At 41.5% G+C, this 20363-nt stretch overlaps 1 protein-coding gene across 1 annotated transcript; it reads right to left on the reverse strand.

Moving 5' to 3' along the window:
• Nucleotides 1-3897: 3897 nt before the first annotated feature.
• Nucleotides 3898-20152, reverse strand: EXOSC3 (exosome component 3). Its single transcript, XM_069236456.1, has 4 exons — nt 19864-20152; nt 9322-9471; nt 8862-9013; nt 3898-4263 (listed from the first exon to the last, which is right to left on the reverse strand). Exons 1-4 carry the CDS (start codon nt 20116-20118, stop codon nt 4056-4058), a joined length of 765 nt encoding a protein of 254 aa, XP_069092557.1. The 5' UTR covers nt 20119-20152; the 3' UTR covers nt 3898-4055.
• Between the last annotated feature and the right edge of the window lie 211 nt (nt 20153-20363).

The following is a 20363-nucleotide window of genomic DNA, read 5'->3' on the forward strand; positions in this document are numbered from 1 at the left end:
ACATGTACAAAATCTTAAGAGTTATGGTCCAAATTTAGAGAAAACACTGCGGACCGATGCTAGAGTGAAAGGGTTAGGAGCAACGTTTACACAGAAGTGCAGAAAAAAAATGAGAGGATAGCACGGTTTATTTCACATGCTTTGAGGCCAGCAGTAAGCAGGTACTCAGTAATTGAAAGAGGCATTGGCGATTTTTTGAGGGGCTGTGAGAAAATTAAAATGTTTCTTATGGGGAAAGAAATTTACGATAAAAACAGATCATAAAATATTAAAAGCAGTTTTTAAAAAGAAATTGGTAGACACTGTATAGAACAGAATAGTTAAGTGTGTTATAGGATTGCAGGAATATGACTTTAATAGAGAGTATGTACCAGGGAAACGTAAGGTTGCAGTAGACTGTTTAGCCAGGATGGTTACACAGAGGTAAGAGTGTGTTGAAGGCAGTGAGGTAGAGGAGATGGTGTGTGGGGTGAATGAAGAAATGATTAAGGAAGAAGAGTGGAAAATGAAAGCTGAAGATGACAAAGTGATACCATGTGTAATGGATGAATTAGAAAAAGGTTGTGGTAAAAAAAAAAAAAAAAAAAAGGAAAATAGAACTGGAAGTTATGCCTTATTGGAATGTAAGAGGAATCAAACAATGATTGAATTTTGTTTAGAGATGAGCTGTGAGGAGTAGAGTTATACAAATGGCCTATGAAGCTAATCAAGGGATTTCTAAAATAGAAAAAAAAAACAAAAAAAAAACGTTAAAAGCAGATTATTGGTGGCTGCCAATGGTTAGGGAATTTGAAAAGTTAGTGAGAATGTGTAGAATCCTCGTTTAGCGACGAGATATGTAAAACAAGGGCGGAACCAATGATTATAAAGAATTTGACTAGTAGAGTATGGGAAGAAATTTCTATGGACATTGTGGATCCTATTTGTGATGGACAAAAAAAAAAAAAGTCATCATAGTGGTGGTAGATCTTTACTCAAGATGGCCAGAATTCAAAACAGGGAATGGGATTACTTCACTTAAAGTGATTGAATTTTTGTCAGAAATTTTCACCAGGTAAGGCTTGCCTAGTTCTGTGTTAACAGACAATGGTGTACAATTTGTTTCAAAAGAAATGGAAGGATTTTTTGAGCAGAAGAGGGATTAAACACAAAACAATCTGCATTGTATCATCCAGAATTTAATGGAACTGTGGAAAGGATCTGCATCATTAAGGAAGCAATTCAATTGGCAAAACGTTCTGGAAAGTAGTGGAAAAAAAGGGGGGGGGGGGGGAAGGGGAATAAATGGTTGGAAGCATACAGAATCACTCCTCACGGTACCACAAGAAAGACTCCTTTTGAATCGTTTAGAGGGAGAAAAGTGAGTTCAGTATGGATTAAACGTTATGGGGAAATCATAGGAAGGAGAACAAAAAGACTTAAGGAGAAACAGATTATTGACCAATGTGATACAAAGGAAGAAAAAATATATACTGACAAAAGAAAGGCTGCAAAAACTACTACTGTTGAAGTAGGAAATGTAGTTAATGGTGAAGGCACCTGTTATGCATGAGATGTTTTCAAAGTTCAGTCGCCCACTAAGAGTGAATAAGATGTTTAGTAATGCTGTAAAACCTGAAGATGGATGCATTTGGAACCTTAACAGAGTGGTAAAGGTTGATCAAGACAAGTTTGAGGATGCTAAAGAATACAATAAAAAGATAGGGAGTGTGAAGAAAGAAATGTTGTGAGGAATGACAAGTTAAAATGTAAAAGATGCGGCCTAGAAAGGTTGATGATTTTGTTAAGAAATTGTAATGTTATATCAAATTCATTCATGTTAATATGTTATACACAGCAAAGGATCATAGAAGTTATGTGGTTTTGTAATGTTAGGTTCATTTTATTATTGTTTATTAAGGATGTGAGACGTGTGGTATCCTAGGTTAGAAAAGTAGCTATGTAGAATATTAGTAAAAGGGAGTTCTGAGGATGTTGATAGTTGAAAGATGGAATGTTGAGGGATCAGTTGGAGGAGAGAAACTGAGGAAGTGAGATCATATTGTGGATGGAGTTTTTATAATTTAGTGAAATAAATGAAAGAAACTCATCAACCCATCATAGTCTTTTTTTTCTGATACCTCAAATTAGTACTCTCCAAAACTTTGGAGACAGCTTTAAATCTGAAACAGCATTTGGACTAGGACCAATTGCCACCATTTCGAAACATAAGCTGCCCTCTATGGCTTGTTCAGATTACGCTATTTGTCTTTGAAGGGTTCTGTGTAGATAAATGATAATGGCAGAGACAGAAAACTTTAGCTCCCCTGAAGGAGTAAAAGACATCCTGAGATGGTAGCTACTTCTACAACGCGGAGAGAGTAGGAAACAAACTGCCTGGCATGTAGAGAACTTGCCTTATTTTGCCCATACCTTTATCCAATGCACTACTTTGATGAGCTTTGTAAATCAGAGACTGCTGCTAGCCAGGCTCAAAATTTAGCTTGAAGATACTGCAACAAGAAGCGGGAGAAGACCCATGAATAGCAATTGTGACAGGTCACAAGAGGAGCCAAGATTGTCAGACATTTCTTTGCTGAGCACTGCCCTAAAGTGTACTCTCCCAAAGTGTGCTGCAGGCTTCAGCACCCAAGGAGATTGTGTGTACTTCCCCCAGACAGTCCCCCTGTACCAAATCGAAGGTACCATGATCATCTACTGCTGACATCACCAGGTCTGTGTGCTCTTCCACAAGCACTGGGTGCGTCCAGTTGCCCTAAGACCAAGACCCACAGGGAAGAGAGTCTCTTAGGAGAGGCCTTGTACTTCACTCAAGGACACCTCAATCACGCGAAAGGACAAAAAGGTCTGAATACTTTAACAGACTGAACAGCAAAGTCAAAGTGGTCCTTTAAGAATGATTGCAGATAAGCCTCTTGTGAAATGCCAACTGTGCACCGCACAGAACTACATAAGAGAACTACAGTCCCAATTCATTAAGAGCACACAACTTGAGAATTAAGATTTTACAGCAGTTTATGTTGTAGCCACTACTACGTGGCTGCTTGTGAGACAGTTATAATGAATGAAGTCTTTTAGCACTGAATAAAATATTTACTGTCTATAGCCCTTATTCAGTAACCTACAGTGTGTGGGCTATACTAAACTGAATTAGAACATTGGAATGGTGGGAGCTCCAGAGTTCCAGCTCAGGGTTTATAATTATTGATATACGCCTTCAGCTCCAACATTCCAAATGTTGGAGTTTCTCCCTTCTTAATTTAGAACATTGTACTCTCAGGAGGTGCAATGTTCCAGTATCTGTATAGCCCTTCTGCCTCCGGTTATACTGCTTGTTAAAAGACGTCTCTGTAGTTAAAGGCCAGCAGCTCGGGCTGGAGTTGCCATCAGCAGTGGGCTATAAGGTTATATTACTAATCAATGTATACTTACTAGAAAATAAGGTCTTATTTCTTTCTTTAAAAACAAAACATTACCTGGACGTTAACTGTAAGTGACATGTATGCTGGTTGAAAGTAATGTTATACTTCACACCCTAGGCTCAAGAGTACATGCCTTGACTTTTCAGCCTTGCTTCCAATTCATTAAGGCGTCACTGTCCTATGTCGGCATTTGGAGGTTCAGTTACAAGAGAAGTTGCATTGTAATTTTTCCAAGGACACGGGATGTCCAACTGAACACTTTATTTTTGCTTTTAAATAAAGACTATGTTTATCTTTAGCTGCAGCTTACTGTGTTTTTTAAAACATGGTATGAAAAACCAGCTGCATAAGCATGTTGGTTTTAATGAGGATTTCACTTGTAACAGTGTAAGCATATATATGTTGGCATAAAGTCACTCTGAAGTTGTCATGCATCTGATTATACAAGGAAGCCATATGAACAGAGACAAAAACATACTATAAAAATAGTTTATTACACATAGAAAGCAGTCAAGATTTCCACAAAAAAAAACTAGACCCCAGAAAACAGGAGCAGGTGTGCCATAATTTGTAGCATTGTGAGGCTTAGTCCAATTCAGATAATAAAAAAAGGTTGGTTTCATACGAATTTGACTACATCATGTTTTCAGCAAATCTTGCAAAGACAGATTTTCTTTGTTCTGCAGTCATGTGTTCACATGCCTCCAAAATATTTGCCACTATTACAGTCTGTTGTACAGTTTTTGACTTCACCCATATTCTGCCATTCATTCCAATCACAATCTCCAACGGATACACTTTTGACAGGTCCTGGATAATGTCACAATGTGGCGTCAGAAGCCTAAATGTTAGGAAAAGAAAAAAATAGGTTACGTTGGTTAAAACAGTGTGTTCATGTTTTGTTTGTTGTTCCCCCCTCTCTCTGTCGCCCCCTTCCCCCCACTCCCTCGGTCTCTCTCTCCCAACCAACATGTTTGCAAATACTCCGGAGGGCTATTAGGCAGGTGGATTCCTTGGATGCAAACTTCAGCCCTGCAGAGTCAGTCAAAACGCCAAGCTCAAACAGTCATCAAAACACAGGTATTCTCCAGCTGAGTGCTCCTTTTCAAAACAGATGGTTTAACATACACACCAATACTCATTACTATCCACATAGGCTTTAGGAACAGGATCCTAAAAAACTCAGATGCTACGGGGTAAAACACGCATAGGCATATCAGCTTTAAACACTGCGCAGGTGCGAGTTCACATTTATGTGCATGAACACCTTTCCTGATATCAGTGACTCGTGTGTAAGTCTTTAATTGACCAACTACTGAGACTTGTTGTGCTGTTCAACAGTAACCACTCACTTCCCTTAACATGCTAAGTAGTCTGAGCAAAAGTTCCCTTAGGGCTTGTTTGTAAACCACATTACTTTCTGTTCATGGTAGTAAAGAAGCCTTTTGCAGTAGCACTTCTGGAAAAGATAAATTGGGTGGGGGGAGGGGTGTGTGAGGGGTGGTGGACGTTCCGGACCTAAGGATCACCTTTGCAATACAGGAAATTCTGCAGACTCACCCGGTGCCTACCTTCTAACCCAGACCTCTTCAAATGTTTTTCTGCCAAGTCCCTCTGAGCAAAAGTGTCCCTCCACCCACCCAGTCGAGAACACGAGTTGGGTAGCAAGAGGGAAGGGCAGGGTAGTGTAGTGGTGGGTACAGTTATTAAACCAAGTTCTGGCTCTGCCTCACTATAACTTTTTTTTAAATCAACTTTTATTTAATATCATACTATATATCGCACTACTCACTTTTTTAAGTGCTGTGAGCAACAGCCATTATAACATGAAAAACAGACACTTTCACAGCGGTTCCCTGCCCCAAACCATTCCTCCAAGGGCCTTAGCAAACTTGTCCTCATAGCTGTTTATACTAACTTATGTAGTACTCCAAACTGCACTTCTATGCTCTCCAAGAGCTGTAATCAACACAAAAAAGTGCCTGGACCACTTTTTTCTGGGCTATCGCTCCGAGCAGGCCCGCCATCTCTTCTAATAACTCTATTAATATAGTGTTACATACCACACTTCTGCATCCCTCTAACCACTGCAATTAAAAGATGCTATAACAAAGAGCCCCAGCACCTTGTCCTCTCTCCTAGGCTATCGTTCCGAGGATCCACAGCAGGCAGTTGTCTACTCCTTAACTTGTTTTTACTCGTTTTCCAAGCGTTGTACATATCTTTAAAAAAAAAAAAAAAAAAAAAAAAAAAAAAAAAAAACACACAACATGGCTGCCCTACCCAGTTATGCCAGTGACTGCTCCCACCAACGATCAGTGTCGATCCGAAATGACGTCTGTATAATAATGGAGCTATAGCTCCAGGGCTGTTTCTCTGGAGCGTAACATATCCCTGGGTATTGGAAACCCTTAGTATCCACGTGCAGCAGCCAAGGAAGCATCAAGGAGATTGGATAGTCGCCCGCAGGGAACAGAACCGATTTTCCCCAGTTTACATTGTAGTCTGAGTAAACCCCGTATGTGTCAAAAACTCGAAATGGCTGGTTGCGTGAGGTACAGAAGAATATCATCCGCATGTAGGGAGATCTTGTCTTTCCCAATTTGCGAATGTGGGGTATGGAATTCCATACTATCACAGCTATCTCCGGCTATACAAGCCAGGGGCTCCAGCAATTAATCTTGTCGCTAATATTGTGGCCAAAATCTTAGTGTCTATGTTGAAGAAAGATGTGGGGGCGATACAATCTGCATTTAGTAGCGGGCTTAACAGCTTTTGCTAGGACCACTATTGTGGCCCTGAACAAATCCAGGGGGAGTGTCTCCTCATCATAGGCTTCCCGGTCCATGTTGAGAAGATATGGGGCCAGTTCTGACGTTTTTTTTTTTTTTTTTTTAAAGAAATCTGCCGAAATCCTGTTAGGTCCAGGTGTCTTGCCAGTGTTCTGTTTGGCAATTGCAGCCTGTAATTTGGCTTGTGTGAAGTATTCCTCAAGGGTAGCCCGATCTTCTGTGGCTAGTGCGGGTAGTCACACCCTATCTAGGTATGCTAATATCGGAGGCTCTGTCGCATGTGTATGTATGGCGTACAGGGCTTCGTAACAGGAGGCAAACACCCTCGCTATTTCTACATCAGTGGCATATTTGTGTCCGCCCCCATCCTCAATAAGGTGGACCCATCTGGACACGACGACCCAGCCATGCCAGGAGCTTTCCTGCCTTATCTCCGGTGTCAGAGGTGGTGTTGAATGGACAGCATTTGGTTATGCTCTGCATTGTGGAGGAGTGTTTTAAATTCATCCTGCATGGCTTGTATTTGACTATGCGGATTCTGGGAATTGATATATTCCCATTCTTCCTGCTTCAATCGAGCTTCCAAGGCCCCCGCCTCTTGTCTAACTTTCTTTTTTTTTTTTTTTTAAATACGCTATGCAGTTCTGGGAACGGTCGAGAAAAACAGTTTTATACGCTTCCCCTAGTGTCATCGCTGATGCAACAGAGCACGTATTCTCAGAGAAATAGAGTTCAGTTGCTATCCCGAGTTCCCGCCCTACCCTCTCATCTCAGAGTTCCCAGGCATTTACCTTCCAACCTTTCCCATCTTCTCGTTGCCTCTGACCAAGGGTAAGACAGAGGAGGGCATGATCAGATAGGCCCCTGGCTAAATATTCTGCCCTAAAGACCACCCCTTCCTCTCCCACCGGGGCAAACACGTAATCTAGTCGGGAGAACACCTTGTGCATACCCGAATAGTAGTGTTCCCTAGTGGCTGGGTGGTGTCGTTGCCACACATCTAAGCTGTGCAAATTGGGCTAAGGGTGTGTCTCTTGTGGTGTGCGAGGAGGTCCCGCATCTATCCATGTCTGTAGACATGACGTCATTAAAGTCTGCTCCCACAATATGGAGGGATGACCATTTCCAAAAGGATATTGGTGACCTTGTCAAGTGTGGTCTGTTGGAGTTGGGGGAGGGGCATAGACACTGATTACAGTAGTATCCACCCTGTTCCACAAGCCCTGTACCGCCACATATGTCCCATTAGGGTCTACCAACGATTTTTTGTATAGTGAAGAGGGGTGGATTTCCTGACCAAAAATTGCTACCCCTCGGGTCGCAGAACTGAACCCTGCATGGGCTAGCAGGGTATATGCCCTTCAGGTTAGGAAATGACAGTGGACCCCTCTCAAATGAGTTTCTTGCAGTAGTACTACGTCCGTCTTATGGCATGAAATATAGGAAGTAACCAGCCTTCTCTTAACCTTGTTACCAAGGCTGTTGACATTCCATGTGATAATCGACTTACCCATCTGTGCTGGCACAATACCGGTAATCATGTTCGCCCCTTGCTGTGCGACAATGCCTCAACTATGCAATCCACTATGCCCCTGGTCTATGGACTCGTCTGTACCTCTCTTAAAACAGGAAGAGAAACATAACTTCAACAGTAACTTATATCGACCCATTCCCTCCACCATTCCCACCTCCCATCTCCCTCTCGTAGACGGATTCTCAGCAACTATTTGTCTGTAGGTCTCTTATTCATGCGCAAGAGGTCTGTAGCCCACCCCACCCTTGAACTAACTAATCAACAAATGACACAAAATTACACAGAAACAGATCATTTTCTTTGCAAGAAAACAGTATATAAACCCCAGATACTGGGGGTGAGCAAGAGCTATTCTGAGATGCTACAACTTTGTGCATTTGCATTTATGATGTCTGTACTGCACCTTTTGAATTTTGTAATAAACCTATAAACATTTATAGTCGTGCCCTAGAACTCAATTATTGAGTTTGTCCTTACTTAATAGACTGTAGTAGGACAAGCTGTAAAGTGCCTTATCCGGAGGACACACTGCCTCATGAAATTGAAGTTTAACACCAGGGGGTCTGCCCACACCTTCAGACAGCTGATAAGATTCTTCTACCCAAATAGCCACTAGATAGAGAACAATGAATGATGCGTAACATCCTCCTCAAGCTAACAAGAAGGGGCTGCTAGTTATGCAATGAATGACCAGAATTTCCTATTTTAACAGGCGGTCCATCTCACGACCCACATAAATACAAGTCATCGGAGGTCTTCAGTTATGTTAGCGATGGACTTCCCCAGAGCAAATCCAGACCAACGTATATGCCTGAAAATCAAAAAAACCTGACAGACATTTGTTGAGCTTCAGCGTTAAGGAACTATGGCTTTAACAGTGGTGGACGATAGAAGAAACCTATTGTGATGCATCACACTCCTTTTGGCCTACATAACCATATGCGGTTTGCAATGAAGTATTCTATAGCGGAGGAGGATTGCTTTTATTTTGGTTGCAGCGAAGAAAGTGGACCAAAACCACCATTTTCTTGCCCCTACCCCCTCCCCCCACCAAGTATTAATTACTATTTCAAGACAATGCCTATAGCGAAAAATGCATTTTGTATTACTTACTTTCTAACTAAGCCTAATGAAACTTTGAAGAGCAGTCCGTCCTGTCCGATCACACCCATTCCATTTGGTCTTCCACAGCTGTCGATGCAAGCTAGCTCAGGCTCCATATCTCTATTGGCAACAATGAACTGTCCATAAATCAGATCTCCAACCTGAAATTAATAACAAAAAAAAAAAAAAAAACATAAAATCTGTCACAGCCAGGAGAAATAGCTTTTCCGGAGCTCCACGTGCTAATAAGCATGCTGTTTAACCGTCTAAAATACAATCTTTGATTGTCAAACTGATGCACTTGATTCCTTGTCTCTCTTGGGCAATGGCATCTAGTTTAACGACCAGCCAGTCAAGATACCGTCACTCAGCTGACTGATACTAATTTATTTAACCGGACAACGTGTTCACGAATAGTGTGGCTGATGAGCAACAACGTATTTAAAATATACACAAAATAAAAGGTTACCTGAACGTTTGGTCTATTTTTTTTGGTGGCACCTTCAAATGCTAAATAAGACAAATAAGCTTGTTCACTTCCTCCAATATCCACTTTGAAGACGTCGCCAGACTTTGCAGTGACTATGCCAATCACAAGATCTCCTTTCACAGGAACATACTGTGAATGAAAATAACATACTCAGGGGCAGTCAAGAGCAAAACTGATCAATGGTTTGCCCGATGGTAGTAAGTGAAGCTGCCCTCTTCCAATATGCAACTCTAATTCTATTTGTGAAAGTCAGGCCACCATGAGCACCAATCAAATTATGAGGCAACAGAGAATTAAATTATGCTGCAGGGTTGAATATATCGTGGAGGCAAAGATATCAGATTTAAGAAACATAATGCGATTGAAGTAGCACATTGTGACTTTTTGAGATTTTAAAATGCATTGACACAATGGGCTCAAAATGCTATAAAACATAATTCACTTAAGATATAAAATTGTGTTCATACAGCGCATCCTGTTCAAAATATCACTAATCAACAAATCACAATATTATACAGCACTGAAACTCCATTTTACTAGGCGTTCCTTCCACCTCCCAAAGTAAAATAGTTTATGTAAAACATGTGGCACTTAGCAAAAAAACAAGCCAAGTCTTGTATAAATGAGGCCCACCTTTTATTACAGCACGTGCCTGTTACACTATAAAATTGTCCTCACTTGTTTATCCTGTTACAGCTGTGCAATTAGTTAACAGGAATTGCAAACAGTTCTATAATTTCTTTGATTATATTAGAAAGATTCATGACATCAGACATTAAAAGGAAGATGTTTGAGAGTCCTGTACTATCTGAGAAAAATAACTGACGTTTTGAGAACAATGCCTGTGAGCTAGGAATGAAGACATGACTGTGTGCAAATATTTTCATAATTTGAAACAATCCTCCTCCTCTCTCTATTCAAATTAATGATTTTGTTGGCACTGCTCCAAAACCACTTCCCCTCAGACTCTCTATCGGATGTTCATACAATGTGGGTGATTAAGCCTCTTGAAAGGCCTCAGATAAGCAGGCAATATAGGAAAGTTGTCTTGTTAACCCCTTTGATGCGGGCAGCGGCCACTGCCTGACGCCCGCACTACCTCACTGGTGCGGGTCACGACCAGTGGCCGACACCAGAGAGGGGTTTCGAAAATCCTCTGGTGCGTCGTACCCGAGGATTTTATTTTTTTTTTATCCTGGGAGACACGGAAGAGCTTCCGTGTCTCCCCCACCCGCCCCTTTGTGACGTCAACGCGCTGTGATCGCGCCACCCCCAGGGGATAATTAAAAAAAAAAAAAAAAAAAAAAAAACGAAATTGACAGGGGGTCGCCCATAGGCAGGGCAACCCCCTGTGGGGGCATTTTTTTTTTTTTTTTTTTAGTTGTAGGGTTTTCCCGGGGGCCACTTTGAAAAAAAACCAAACATATCTATATATGGATATAGCAATCCATGTAGATAGATATGTCTATCTACATGGATATATATATATATATCACTTTTGTCAGTGCATGTGTGGTTTCCCTGGGGGCTGCAATTCGGCCCCCAGGAAAACCAGACCCACATATATAAAAGATATACATATATATTTGCCACCAGTTGTCTTGCAGTTGCAGCTTGCGTCTTCAAAGCAGTGCACATACTTCAACTGACGCATTTCAACTGTAGCTTCTAGGCAGCAATAAAGAAGTCAAGTAAGTCTTGTGATTATGTTTCCGCTACAAAAGGATGAGACTTTTGTCTAGTGGCAGTTTTAGTGCCATAAAGAAGCGCAGAAGGTTTATATGACTACTGCAAAGAGCAAATCTGTATTTTAAGTAAACAGTTGAGTACGTTAGTAAAGTCAGCCACTACCTGCACCATAATACAAATGAAAGGTATGTGCGGGTGGCTATGGAGAGATGAAGAGCACGTTTGCTGGGTGGTAATGAGGGAATCCTAGGAGGAGGACATGGAAGTGGGAGCACCAATAATGATTGTTGGACTGGGCGCAGGAGGTGCTAAAGACTGACGAACGGTATGTGACAAGGTGTTTGACTGTCTTGAAAGAACGTACTGATTGAGGGAAGAAGCGCAGGTAAGGTGGCCTCTACTGTTACACGTATCACACACACACACACACACACACACCAGCAATTTTGTGATTGTCTATGTAGGCTAGTGTTTTAGAGAAACAGTTTAGCCAATAGCAGAGAGGGCATCTTGATGGATGACTGCTGCTGACATCACTCTGGTTATAGAGGACAGCTCTGACATAGGATCAGAGACTGAGACAGCAGATACTGAGACAGCATCTGAGGGATAGGACAATGGCGCAGACTCTGGGAGTGATTTTTCAGTTGGAGGAGTCCCATTGGATAACTCCTTCCAGTAACTTGTGAGGGAGGTGATGAGGGCAGTCCTGTTGTCCCTTCGCAAGCACAGTCTCTGCAACAGGGCAATAGTGGGTTAGCCCAACCCAGAGAGCAGGTGAATGCGGGGGCAAGCACAGAGAGGGTGCTCTCTTGGGAGCTCCTCAATTTAGTTCAGCCCCGAATTCCACTGCCCAAATTGTATTGTGGAGACATCCAAATTATCTATCACAAAACAAAGTGGTTTTGTAAGGCAGACACCTGTGTTTTTGGTCCTGGGTTCGGCAGCTATATAGGGAATCATACTAAACCCAAACATTTTTGGAAACTAGACGTCCGAGGGGAGTCCACAGAGGTGTGACTTGTGTGGATTCCCCAAAGTTTTCTTACCCAGAATACCCTGAAAAGCAGAAATGTTGAATAAAAACTCAATTTTTCTTGCATTTCTGTCACACAAACTACAGGAATATGCTGCGATCCACAAAATTCCTACCACACAGTGATTCCTCACCTGTCCTGATAAAAACACTACCCCACTTGAGTGCCTATACCTAGTGCCTGCAGAAGGAATGATCACCCCAGGGTCAACAGTTGCCTCATGTAAGTACCAACATTGACTGTTGTGTGATCTATTCCTGTCGCGGGCACTAGGCCTACCCCTACAAGTGAGGTATCATTTTTATCGGGAGACTTGGGCGAACGCTGGGTGGAAGGAAATTTGTGGCTCCTCTCAGATTCCAGAACTTTCTGTCACCGAAATGTGAGGAAAGTGTTTTTTTGGTCACATTGAGGTTTGCAAAGGATTCTGGGTAACAGAACCTGATAAGAGCCCCACAAGTCAGCCCGTCATGGATTCCCCTAGGTGTCTAGTTTTCAAAAATGTGCAGGTTTTGTAGGCTTCCCTAGGTACAAAAAACACGTCAGATTTCAATGTAAAAATGTAATGTGTCCATGTTGCCTTTCATGTCGCGTGCATTAGGCCTACCCACGCAAGTGAGGTACCATTTTTATTGGGAGACTTGGGGGAACACAGAATAGCACAACAAGTGTTATTGCCCCTTGTCTTTCTCTACATTTTTTCCTTCCAAATGTAAGACAGTGTGTAAAAAAAAAGACATCTATTTGAGAAATGGCCTGTAATTCACATGCTAGTATGGGCACCCCGGAATTCAGAGATGGGCAAATACCCACTGCTGCTCAATACCTTATCTTATGCCCATTTTGGAAATACAAAGTTTTTCTTGATACCTATTTCTTGGTCTCCTCCAGGGGAACCCAGAAACTCTGGGTACCTTTAGAATCCCTAGGATGTTGGGGGAAAAAAAGGACGCAAATTTGGTGTGGATAGCTTATGTGGACAAAAGGTTAAGAAGGCCGAAACGCACACTACCCCAAATAGCCAAAAAAGGGCTCAGCATGGGGGGGGGGGAGGGGGTGCTAAGGCCAGCAGCTAAGAGGTTAATAACGTTTCGTAAAGCAGCAGGCATTGTTTTGGACCCGAAATGAATTTAATAACCTTGAATCCATTTTAACTGAAAACTTTTTTGCAAAAATTCAAATTATATGCTAGATTATGTAGAAAGCCATACTTAAAAGGAAAGTGTTGTGTGAGTAAGCACATTCCTTGATGGAATGTATGGCTAGTGACGCAAGAGAGTTCCAATGTCCTCGACATTGGAATGCTCTTGGAGTCAGTTGAGCCAGGACGCACTGCTGTACAGACCTGTTCCCTTTTACTGTACTGGCGTTCTTAATAAAGGAGGAATAGCACTTACTTCAACTCTTTGGCTCTGTATCTCATTCAAGGATTTCACCACTACAATTTGGCGACGAGAGTGGTTGAAGCGCGACTTGACCAGCGTCCAGGAAGGATCTCAGCGTATGGGTGTGTCTCATCTTCATTACCGTGGCTTTCGTCTACACCATCTTCAAACAGGTTTTAATTTTTTATGATTGTTATTTAAATTGGACATTTCCTGAATTGAAAGGTACGAGACGCGCGAGCGGATATCGTTGAGGCCCACGAGCCGTTCAACGCGCACCCGTCATCACCAGGGAAACGGTGATCTTCTCACGTCTCATAATGCTTTAGCGCGTTTAACGCACACACGTCGTATCCAGGGAAACTGAGACACGTTTCCTCGCGTCTCCTAAGGAATTAGTGCGTTTCCGTAGGAACGGAAACAACGCATGCGCTACGGCACGGTCTACTAGCGGAGCGTCTCCTAAGCAACCAGAGACGCTCTGCACATTGTTCGGCACGCTGCTGTTTGGGAATTAGCGTATTAAGGAAGAAGAAGGAAGGAAAAAAAAAAGAAACAAGTTTTGAAATTAAAAAAAAAAAAAAAGGGGAACAGGTCTTAGAATTTTTTTTTTTTTTTAATCTCCTTCTCTTTGTGCAAATTACTAAACGGTGCATTAAGGTGTGGGTGTCATGGCACAGTCTGCACAACCTAATTTTACTATTATTCCACCACAAGCATTTTGGGCTACAGGGAATGCTCCTCCTGTTAAATGGACTGAATGGAAGGATTATTTTTTTAACTATATAGGAGCCATTGATCTTGAGAACAAAATGCCTGCAGAACAGAAGAAGAGACTCTTGCTACATTCATGGGGGCCTATTGGTTTGAAAACGTATAATAAGATGCAGAAGGGCTCTTTTAGTGGTGACATATGTGTTTTTAATGTTGCAATGCAAGATCTTGACAGATATTTTGCACCGAAAGTTTGTGTTGGAATTACTCGTTATAAGTTTTTCCAAAGGAAACAAGAAAAGGGGGAGTCTGTGGATGACTATGTGGCAGACTTAAAAAAATTGGCTCTTGACTGTAAGTTTGGTCCTATACATGATGATTTGATACGGGATCAAGTAGTTATGCATGGCAACAATCAATCTATTCAAGAAAGGTTATGGATCAATGGTGATTCCCCGCTGGAGGAGATATTGGCCATTGCTAGGAAGGCAGAAATTTCTGGAAGGTGTGTTTCAGAATTAAAGTCAACAGAGAGGAGTGTTGATAACATTTTCAAAATTACTAATCGTAGAACACAGAAGGAACAGAAAACATTACAGAGTAATGACAATGAGAAGAGGTGTTATAGGTGTGACAGTAAAGAGCACCTGGCATATGCTAAGTCGTGCCCGGCTTTGAAATTGAAATGCAGCAAATGTGGTATTGTAGGCCACTTTGCGAAGGTCTGCAGGAGTAAAAAGAGAATAGTTAAGTGTATATTGGGAAGTGATGCTCACATGGGAATTGAGAACTAAGAATATTCCTCGGAATCTAGAGACGTTACTGAGGATGGGAACTTTATCCTGAATATAACTGATGCAGAGACCAAAGGGAAACCAATGTGCGATATGCAAATTGGTGGGATTCCAATTACTATGTATGCCGATTCTGGCTCACCCTTCACCATTGTGAATGAAGTGTGGAATACAACATTTGTGAATAAATTAGGAAAACAATTGTCGCAACCAGATGTCCGGCTAGAGAGCTATACTGGGGACAAAGTTGATCTCCTAGGTTTCAGATGGCTCTTATTCTCTTTTAAAAATAGGTGTACCAGAGGAAAATTGTATGTATCAAAAAGGGGGCCATCAGTCCTTGGATGGAAAGATCAAGGAAAACTTCAGATGATCCTGGATCCTAACAGCAGAGAAAAAGTGTTAATAGTTGGTGATGGGGTTTCTTTAACTATGGAAATGGAAAGAAGATTTCCTAAAGTCTTTGGTACGCTGTTAGGAAAATTGGTAGGTTTTGAACATGAAATAGTATTGAAGAAGAATGCCATACCAAAAATTCATAAAGTGAGATCGGTACCCTTGATGATAAGGGATGAAGTTTCGAAAGAGTTGGAGAAGTTGGTACATATGGATGTTATTGAACCGATAGAGAATGCAGAATGGATTTCTCCGGTGGTTATCGCTCAACGCAGCAATGGGAGGATCCGCTTATGCGTCAATTTGAGATATTTGAATGAAAATACTGTGATCGATCGCTTTCCTTTACCTAAGATCACTGAAATGGTTTCCAATCTAAAAGGTGCTAGTTGGTTCTCTACAATTGACTTATCTGCTGCTTATCATCAGATTCCTTTGAGAACTGAATCAAGGAAATTGACAGCTTTCATCACGCCTTTTGGATGTTTCCAGTACAAAAGGATGCCTTTTGGACTAGCGTCTGCAGCTGCAGTTTTTCAAAGACTAATGTATAAACTATTCGGAAAATCTTTAGGAGTGATGTGTTTCCAAGATGATATTTTGGTGTTTGGATGTGATCGTAAGGTGCATGATGAGAGATTGGAACATGTTTTGGGGGTGTTGGAGAGTAAGGGTTTGACGGTAGAATTGAGCAAGTGCAAGTTAGCCAGGAGAAGTGTGGAGTATTTGGGGCATGAAATCAGTGGTGATGGAGTGAAACCAAAGGCGTCGTTAGTTAGCGCCATTGTTAGTACAGCGACCCCCACTACTAAGGCGGAAGTAAGATCATTTTTAGGGATGGCAGAATTTTGTGCAAAATTCGTCCCGAATTTTGCTGAAAAGGTTTATAATTTGAGACTTCTTCTTAAAAAGAATGCTCATTTTATTTGGAGTGATGTATGTGAGCAGGAATTTGGAAATATTAAAGAATATTTGAGCAAAGTTGCGAATTTAGGAAGTTTTGACCCTGAACTGGATACCGTGATAACTACTGATGCTAGCAATAAGGGATTAGGTGCAGTTTTATCACAGAAAGATATAGATGGAAGGGACAGGATAATATTGTTTGCTTCAAGATCATTATCACCTTCTGAGGAGAAGTACTCTGTTATTGAAAAGGAGGCTTTAGCATGTGCTTGGGCTTTGGAACACTTTCGTACATTTATTTGGGGTAAGAACATCACTATTCAATGTGATCACAAGCCTTTGATTAAGCTACTTACATCGGAAGGTAGCGTTTTTGCTTCTGCGAGAATTTTGAGATTGTCCATGCGTATGAAAGATTTCATATACCACATTGTGTACGTTCCTGGGAGAAACAATTTGATGGCAGATTGTTTATCAAGGTTGCCAGGCCCGTTGGAAAGTTATGTGGATGATCTTTGGGAGGATTATAGCATTGCTCTTATACATGATACTGGTAGTTCTTCTCTTGATAAGGAATCTTGGGGTAATGAGATGGATAAGGATCCTGACTTGAAATTGGTATGGAAGTTCATTTTGGAAGGTTGGCCTAGGAAGGACCAACTTACTGAGCAGAATAAGCACTTTTGGGAGGTTAGACATGAACTATCCATAGAAGGAAGTGTCATCATGAGGGGGAGTAAAATTATTCCACTGTGTGGTATGAGGGATGTTGTTTTGAATTTGTGCCATGAAGGTCATTTTGGCATTGTTCGTACCAAATCAGTTGTTAAGGATTTATTTTGGTGGCCGGGAATGGACAAAGCAGTGGAAAGGTTTGTAAGATCCTGTAAAGTGTGTTCATCAGCGGACAAAAGCTTGTGTACCTCGAGACCACCCATGGAACAAGTTCTCTTGCCTAAACAACCTTGGGAGTGTGTTGCTGTAGATTTGTTTGGTCCTGTAGGGGATGAACAAGAATATGTAATTGTTCTTATCGATCTATTTTCTAAATGGCCCAAAATCGGTATAATAGAAAGAGCGGACACTGCAAATGTGCTGGAGTTTATGGATAAGGTATTTTTATCTGAAGGTATTCCAGCGAAGTTGTTAAGTGATAACGGTGTGCAATTTGTTTCAGATGCTGCTAGAATGTATTTTGAAAGAGTGGGAATTAAACATAAAACTACGTCTTTGTACAATCCCAGTGGCAATGGTACTGTGGAGAGATTTAATAGGGTCACCAAAAATGTCATTCAAAGCTCTATGAGTAAATGCGATTGGCACACGGCTGTATTTAAAGCGTTGTGGGCATACAGAATTACTGAAAATCTAACTACTGGATTGAGTCCTTTTGTCATTATGAGAGGTAGGAAACCCAGGGGTAAGCATAATCCTGCGTGGTTGTGTGATGTGGAGCATTGGTCTGTGGAATCGGTGAGGGAAAATTTGGACAAATCAATTAAAAAAAACAAGTCGTACTATGACCAACCTCATCATGTGAAACCGGTAAAGATTGCTGTGGGTGATCGGGTACGGGTTAAGAAACCTTATAGAGTTAAGAAGAATGAAAGTCAATAGTTTGAACCAGAACAAGTGATGGAAGTGTTGCATAATGCTGTTAGATTGAGTGATGGAAAGGTTTGGAATCTTAAACGCATTGCCTTGATTAACAATAAGGAGTATATTGTGCGGGAAGCTGTTGGTCGTAAGATTGAGAAAGGAAGATCTGATTGGTTAGAAGATGAGTTACAAGATGTTAGGATTTCCGGAGAGGGTGATTGCCTTTTGCCTGCGTCCCAACATGGTTCCGTCTGTGATGAAGGTGGAAGTTGTGTAACGTGTGAAGGTAGCGATTCTGAGTTTAATGTGGAAGATGCTATGTGTGTGGAGAAGAGGAAGGTGACACGTCCGGGTTGGCTGAAGGATTATGTGTTAGGACATATACTTGAAGGGTAAATCTTATTTCTATGTTTCAGGGAACTTCTTCATCCTTATACTTTAGCTTTGAATTGCTTTGTTCTTGTTTTTTATTTTGTTATTATTTAGTTATTTATTTTAAAATAAAGAAGGGAGATGTGTTGTGTGTGTAAGCACATTCCTTGATGGAATGTATGGCTAGTGACGCAAGAGAGTTCCAATGTCCTCGACGTTGGAATGCTCTTGGAGTCAGTTGAGCCAGGACGCACTGCTGTACAGACCTGTTCACTTTTACTGTACTGGCGTTCTTAATAAAGGAGGAATAGCACTTACTTCAACTCTTTGGCTCTGTATCTCATTCAAGGATTTCACCACTACAGAAAGTCTAAAACAGCATCGCCTTTTCTAGTTACTTTGGCTGAATTAGGCCATCACAGGACATATCTATTCTGCACCTTTATTTTCCAAATGGCGTCACGTTTGGTACACGTCGTCCCTTGAACCACCTCAATGTCAAAGCCACGTTTAGAGCTTTTTCTCTCAACTGTCCTACATCATCACTTTGATAAAATCTGCGTTTGCGTAAAGTACTACAAAATATAATTAAATGCATATTATAGTTTTAAACCATACAATAACGTGCCATACAATTGCTTACGTTGTTACGACTTTTTTAATTAATAATTTAGACACACAACATGCAAGAACAGCTACGTAACTTAGAGGAAATGGAAAACAAAAGAATTTAATGTGAGAAGACGTGGCACTTCATGTCCGACATCTGAAGCAAGGGAATATTTTGAGCAGGGCCGCCAGTCTCATTCTTTTTTGTATGTGCACATATCATGTTTTTCATATTACACGTATTGTTCGATATTTATTTTGTACTGCGAAAAATCGAAGTTGCACCTGAACGGAAACTCGACAATGAATGCATGTAAGGTCACAAGGTTATATACAGCCAGGTTTAACACTAAAGTTGTCTCAAAAGATTAGCATTGTGGTGTAAATGTCCACACAGTTACATCTAATTAAAAGCTTTTTAGGACGGCGTGTATCTTAATTTATTCTCCAAACTATCAGCCTTTTACTGCTATGGGGCTGGTATTAATGATGTAAAAAACGAGAGCGTCAGCCAAAACACTACCGTTATCTTTCATTTAAAAATAATCGAGGAGGGAAACGATTTTCTTTCCCGAATGCATTTAGTATATGGTATATCGTAACGTTAGCTAGTGGATATGTCTTTTAGTTACGAAACTCTTTTCATGGAAAGTTTCACTTTTTACAATTCTGTGTATATGTAACTTTATTAATTATGCAACGGCAGGAAAAGCGATAACTGCAAGGGCGATCAACTTGTCTTTATTACTTACCATAGCATGACCGACAAGCCGCCCCATCCGGCAGGATATATCATGGCGAAGGTGAAAAGAAGATCACTGCGTACAGAATTACAGATATGTATTACGGTTGTCTATAACCTGAGAAAATGGACAACTATGCTCAGCACCAGAGAAAACCCAAATGACAAAGTTAAGACGATTTCCCCTACTTCCGGAATTGCAGGGCTCCGTGGATCTGCCCCATTGCAAATAACTGCCACACAGCCACTCCCCTCCCTCGAGCTTCTGGCTCAGTTACCCGTTTCTGCTGGGACTGAACCCAGTAGACAGCCGGCTCCTTGTGTCGCAGAAGGCCGCACTTGCTGACAAGCAACGCAGTCTCTCCACCTCCACGGCGCCGCAGTCCAGGCCCGCAGACCACCCTTGCACTCGCAGCCGCGGAATTCAGCTGCAGCCCAAGAGCACCATCCGGCTCCCGGCCGAAAGATGGAAGCAGCAATACATCCCCGGGCAGCACCACCTGTCCCACCTTCTCCGTCACCGGCGCCGCCATGCCTGTGCTAGAGCGGTCAGAAATAAACACAGAGAAAGGACTTCTGCCCAGAGTGCACGCCCACAGAGGGTGAACACTGTAGAAAGACCTCGCTTTCAAATGAATAGAGATGATCACCGATACACAGTTGTTCCATTCAATGCAAATGTAAACAATTACGCATTAGGGCACAACATAAAATGATTATTTTCAGTTTAATCACCTTTATTAAAGTAAAAAGATAAGGTGGCAGTGAAAAGTACAAA

Source organism: Pleurodeles waltl, chromosome 1_2 (assembly GCF_031143425.1).
Source record: "Pleurodeles waltl isolate 20211129_DDA chromosome 1_2, aPleWal1.hap1.20221129, whole genome shotgun sequence".
NCBI classification, from domain to species: Eukaryota; Metazoa; Chordata; class Amphibia; order Caudata; family Salamandridae; genus Pleurodeles; species Pleurodeles waltl.

Excerpts from the sequence above, each read along its gene's own strand:
- EXOSC3 (XM_069236456.1), bottom strand. The coding sequence starts at position 20,118 with ATGGCGGCGCCGGTGACGGAGAAGGTGGGACAGGTGGTGCTGCCCGGG. Across the intron at positions 9,014-9,321 it reads AAAATAGACCAAACGTTCAG|GTTGGAGATCTGATTTATGG; the intron begins GTAACCTTTTAT and ends TATTAATTTCAG. Across the intron at positions 4,264-8,861 it reads TCATTAGGCTTAGTTAGAAA|GCTTCTGACGCCACATTGTG; the intron begins GTAAGTAATACA and ends CCTAACATTTAG.